Source organism: Brassica oleracea, chromosome C8 (genome assembly GCF_000695525.1).
Source record: "Brassica oleracea var. oleracea cultivar TO1000 chromosome C8, BOL, whole genome shotgun sequence".
Taxonomy (NCBI): Eukaryota; Viridiplantae; Streptophyta; class Magnoliopsida; order Brassicales; family Brassicaceae; genus Brassica; species Brassica oleracea.
The window spans coordinates 9,970,025-9,975,921 of record NC_027755.1 but is presented as its reverse complement, the minus strand read 5'-3'; the positions used below and the strand labels follow the sequence as shown (position 1 = coordinate 9,975,921).

The following is a 5,897-nucleotide window of genomic DNA, read 5'->3' as shown; positions in this document are numbered from 1 at the left end:
AAATAAAAGAAGAAGAATATATGAACAAAACTTCATTACACACGTTTTAATTTAGTTTACTCTCTAAAATAAAATTTCAAATGCCATTTCTTCTACATACTGTCCACATGGTACTTAACAGTATAAATATGTTCTCTAAATTAAGCATCAACTTTACTTTATGTTTAAATTCCAACAAAAGTACCTCTCATACGACTATCATCTTTTTATTTATTTTTATTGAATCAATTAGTCATAACCACTTATGTTAATCTACTTTCAACTAAGAACAACTTCAAAAAAAATTTATACACTACAATCACTAACCAAAATCAAATAAATCGGGGGAAAATATCATTTTCTTTCAACATATTTTACTTTTCGTAGTTTTAAACATATTTTCTTTACTAAGACCATAAAAAAATTATAAATTTATATAAGAATAAAATATACGAACCCGGCGCTAAAAACCGGAATACTACTAGTGTTATATTAAAGCTTTCTTTGTTAAGATTGTGCTTGGATTCTTTTATCTTGTAGTTCTTGTACCTACTTTAGACTTAGTTCACGAAATAACATAACATAATAGATTAGTCATACCCAAGTTCAAAATCCACAAATAACACAACAAAAACCACCACCAAACACATAAAGATTGTTTGCTTCCGGAAACACAAAAACCCATCCAAGACACTTAATATGTCTACTTCAGAAAAACAAACCTAGATGCACAAAAAAAAAAAAAACCCAGTTCTTCACTTCTTTCTTTGTTTCTGTTTCTCTACGTCCTTCACAAAAGCCTCAAGTGGGACCAATATCTCATCCAATTGGTCAACCTTCTTGTCAACTCTCTTGATCAGTCTCAGCATCGTTTTCAGCATTTTCATACCCTCTCCCTGTTCAATCGACTGCACAGCTAAATGTACTCCATCCCCTGCTGCATCTTCTATCTCTTCTGCATGTTTTTCTCGCGCCGCCACATCTTCATCAAACATGTCTTTAAAAAAGATCGACAATGCTTCATCCAGACGCTTTTCCCAACTGTCCACAGCTATATCATGCTTATCAACATCGTCTTCATCTTCCAAAATGTCATCCAAGAGAGTTCTTTCTTGTGGAGTTTTGGTGGGAATGATGCTGTCAATACCCTGTCAGAACACAAAATAACTCAGTTCTACTATAGTTCTACCTTAGTTTTACATAACTACATATATTCTACCATAGTTCTACCTTAGTTTTACATAACTACATATATTCTACCATAGTTCTACCTTAGTTTTACATAACTACATATATTCTACCATAGTTCTACCTTAGTTTTACATAACTACATATATTCTACCATAGTTCTACCTTAGTTTTACATAACTACATATATTCTACCATAGTTCTACCTTAGTTTTACATAACTACATATATTCTACCATAGTTCTACCTTAGTTTTACATAACTACATATATTCTACCATAGTTCTACCTTAGTTTTACATAACTACATATATTCTACCATAGTTCTACCTTAGTTTTACATAACTACATATATTCTACCATAGTTCTACCTTAGTTTTACATAACTACCTTAGTTCTACCATTGTTCTACGTTAGTTCTCGGTTACACTTTAACACCAAATAACTCAAAAACAAAAGGAAACTTACGGTTTCTTCACCCAGTGCCTTATTTATCTCAGAAAGTGATACTCCTTTCATTCCATTTCGTTTGAATGATGTCTAGCACATCCTCGAACAATAGACATCAGATCCTTCAACATGTACTCTAAACTCCTTTCTCATCTTAGGAATTTCCTCGAATGCAAGAAGCCGCAAAACACCACATTATGTAATACCTTTAGTGGTCAACAATAGTGATCATGTCATTTACGGAATTTTACATACCTATAGTGGATCACAGAAACCTGGAAGAGGCCACAATATATTCTCTTTCACCGACCCTCCAAAATGATCCATTGTGTGAGAGATCTCTTTTAACATGTAATCAAATTAGTATCTCCCCCCCATGGAAAGGTCCGGCAGAAGTCAAGACCATCCACTGCTCTTTGGAAAAGTTCCAAGACATCATTAGCTCCGTTTCCAAGACATCATAACACTTCCTAAGAAGAATAGAACCGACATCTTCAGTCTGTCTCTATGGGGTCCCATGTTCACCAGCTTCGCTTTCACATCCTCCGACCTTCTAAATTCTCCTTCCTTGAAATGTTGATCCACAAACTTTGTCCCGCCACACTCCTTGTAACCGAGAGGATAGTTGTGACAATTTAACCCTGATATCAAAGTGTGTTCCCTCAGCCCATACCGGATGGGAATGCCATTGACAATGAACCACACTTCTTGTAACCGAGAGGATAGTTGTGACAATTTAACCCTGATATCAAAGTGTGTTCCCTCAGCCCATACCGGATGGGAATGCCATTGACAATGAACCACACTTCTTGTAACCGAGAGGATAGTTGTGACAATTTAACCCTGATATCAAAGTGTGTTCCCTCAGCCCGTACCGGATGGGAATGCCATTGACAATGAACCACACTTCTTGTAACCGAGAGGATAGTTGTGACAATTTAACCCTGATATCAAAGTGTGTTCCCTCAGCCCATACCGGATGGGAATGCCATTGACAATGAACCACACTTCTCTTCTCTTATGGCTACAAGTAGTCCGCAACAACAACATCCACATTCTTTGAACCCTGTGGTTCTCTCTTTTTATGTGGAAAATGTGTCTGAATTGAGGATGCTCCGCAAACCAGCTCCACTCCGCGTTAGACAGCTTCGGTTTCAGCTTGCTTAACGTCGTAATTGCATCCACTATCAAACACCTTGTCCCTAGCATTATATTTTTCTTGTACTCAGATGGCTTAGAGAACATTCCCGTTGGTTTGATTACCTCGGTTGCCTAGGTTCCATCAGATTCCTGCAAGTAATTAAGTTTTAATCATGTTATAGCACTAGTTCTAATCAAGTTCTAATGAAACGTACAAAGTGTTACTGATTATTCCAAACTTTTACCTCTTCCGCTGGCCTTCCGCCCTCTTCGTTCGCAGTCTCTTGTCTTACTGCTCCCACACCACCATCACCTTGACCAGCAGAGTCATCGCCAGATTCCTCTACATTGTTTGCTAATCCCTTCTCTCCTACTTCTTCCTCTGATTCTTCTTCTCCTTCGACGTCTTCATCAGAGGCATCTGACTTTTCTTCTCCTTCGACGTCTCCATTAGAGGCAGCTGACTTCTCTTCTCCGTCGTCAACTTTGTTGTCTTCATCAGAGGCAGCCGACTTCTCTTCTCCCACGTTCGCTTCATCGTGCTCCAATTCTCCACTCCGACTCACCGGAGCAGCGGGACGAGCCTCAGGAAGATCAGATTTTCTCAATTCAGAGTCGTCTCTTGCATCAACCGTCGCTGCAACATCCACGAGAACATTTATCGGCGCCGATACATCGCTCGTCTTCTCCAGAGCCGTCGTTTCTGACTTCTCTGTCGTCTTTTTCTCCATCGCTCCGTACTTTGCTTTCTTCGCGGATTTTTCTTTCTTCTTTGATCCCTGTGGATTCTCCTTCTTCCTCTTACCCCGCCTCGTTTCCACCATTCTGTTTCTCCAAAAGTTCGTTTTGTCGTCGATTAGTTGAGAGAGAGTTGAAAGAAAGAGTAATCAATTTGGGATTTCTTTGGGAACTAGGGTTGGGTTTTGTTTGAGTAAAACCAATAGGTTTGATTTTGAGAGAGTGGTGTAACTGGTTTTACTGGTTAGACGGCTTGATGATTTCGGTTTACATGATTTCCAATCAAATGCAGGTCGGGTAGGGTCGGGTGGATAAAATCCAGGTACAAATTGTAATTTTTATAACTTCTAAAAGGTTTTTTGTCTTTATCTTTTTAAACGAATTAAAAATAATTCGTTTTTCTTTCTGTTTTATATGTGGTCCTTTAGAGATTGGCTTTTGACATTTGGGGGCAATAGAGGAGATGGCTCACTTGCCATCTACCCTCTTTAATCACATTTTTTGCAATAAAAACGCTAGAAGATTTGCATTTCTTGATTAAGTGGACAGTCTCTAATAATTAATCTTTGCCGAAACATAGTGGCTAGATTTAGAAAGTCTCTGAAAAGATGTCCAAGTAGTGTAAGTTTAAGAAGAATAAATGGAAAGTATTTAAAAGAAAGCTCAAGAATAAGTGAAGAAATTGGTGTTTTACAGGCGGACTCTTAAAGGAGGATGATTATTTTTTAGAACAAAGCTGGTATAGTATATATGAAAGTTATGATGGACTGATGGAGGTAAGAAACATAAGAGGATGCATGTCACCTTTACATGCAAAATTTAAAGCTCTCATATGAGCCATGAGCGATGGAATGCATTAAATCCCTCCAACAATTTTAAATGATGTTATCATCAGATTGTTTTCAGATGGTAAATATGGTCTCAGAACTAAAAAAATGATTTGTTTTTGCAACATACATTGAAGAAATCCAAGGGATGAAGGAAAGCTTTAGTACTTTCTAGATCAAGCACGTATCCCGGACTCAAACACAAGGACAGACAATCTGGCACGTGGTACTTAGAGTCAATCGTCCTACTTCGTTCGTATAGACATAGTGTCCATGTTTTGACTAGAAGAGTCCTTAAAGAGTTTGTTTATCTTGATGACATAAAAAGAGAGAAAAAGTGTGAGACATTGTTTATGGTCGAGAGTATATAAAGATATTCCATTCTCATTACTTGATTTGTTTATGGTTACATCCTATAAATAGAAAGACAAGTTGACATTACAAGAATAAATAAGACTTGTTTCTATAAAATTCTCACTGTGAACTAAATTATCAATACTTACCAGTTTGGACTTAGGTTTCGGTCCAAGTGATTAACATGGTGGGCTGTAACAAACGATTGGTCCACCTCTAGCATTAGTTGAAAGGCATTCCAAACTCGGGTCAGGAAGTGTAGTGGTTAGTCCACTCTATAGCACTAAGTGCGTTACTCTCGAGCCTGATTGGATCATCCAATATAGTATATAAAAAAGGCTTGTTTCTAGAAGAAAAATCGGCTCGCCAGGCAGGTAATAGTGGCATGTCCAACGTCTCTCTTTCTTAACCACACACGTGATCCCTTCTCCAACGGATCTCTCCTCTTATACAAATCAAAGCTTCTAAAAGAATTTAGGTCAAGTGGGTTCTGTTACCTGCCTCTCAAGGTAGGTTTTGAACGATAGCGATGTGGGACCGGCCGGTCAGACTGTATGATCCGTACATACCAATTTCCTTTAGTCGACCGGATGATCTCCTTTGCCTTCTTCTTCATAGTCTTGTCTTCCATTCTTCATGTCAATACTCCCATTAGGCTTGACCAGTTCATGGTCAACCTTGGAACCATGAAAAAAAATCTCATTGAACTTTAGTATGGAAAATCTAATAAACAAAACTGTGACACCCGCCACTTTTGGAATATAATAAATTGATAAAAGCGAAAATAATAATACAACTCAAATAATAATAATCTTCATATCATAATATAAAAGTCAATATGTTTCCAAAAGGCCTAAAAGCCCAACACCGATAACATTCGAAATATAAAATACGACATAAACCGAAAGTCTGAAATCGGAATAACATAAACGATAAAAGTCCAAAGGCCTAAAGGCCCGATAAGATAAAAGCGGTAAAAGCGATAGAAGCCCAAAAGCCCAATAGCACCGGTCCGATAATCACTCCTGCTCATCGGTATCACCTAAAAGGGGGAAAGAATGAGGGGTGAGCGACAGGGAAATCGCTCAGCGAGGTATGGGATGCTACCCCGAAGTCCATGGACCCGGACATAGCACTCCGAATAAATATAATTTAATTCTAATGCATGTCAAACACAGTACCTAAAGTACTCAAGCAACAAACAATGGTCCTAGCGAGGTGC

At 38.1% G+C, this 5,897-nt stretch overlaps 1 protein-coding gene across 1 annotated transcript; it reads right to left on the bottom strand.

Annotated features, from left to right (window-relative positions):
* Positions 1 to 734: 734 nt before the first annotated feature.
* Positions 735 to 3,580, bottom strand: LOC106308612 (nucleolin 2-like). Its single transcript, XM_013745756.1, has 2 exons — positions 3,002 to 3,580; positions 735 to 1,127 (listed from the first exon to the last, which is right to left on the bottom strand). The coding sequence occupies exons 1-2, from the start codon at positions 3,578 to 3,580 to the stop codon at positions 735 to 737; spliced, it is 972 nt and encodes a 323-aa protein (XP_013601210.1).
* Positions 3,581 to 5,897: the final 2,317 nt, after the last annotated feature.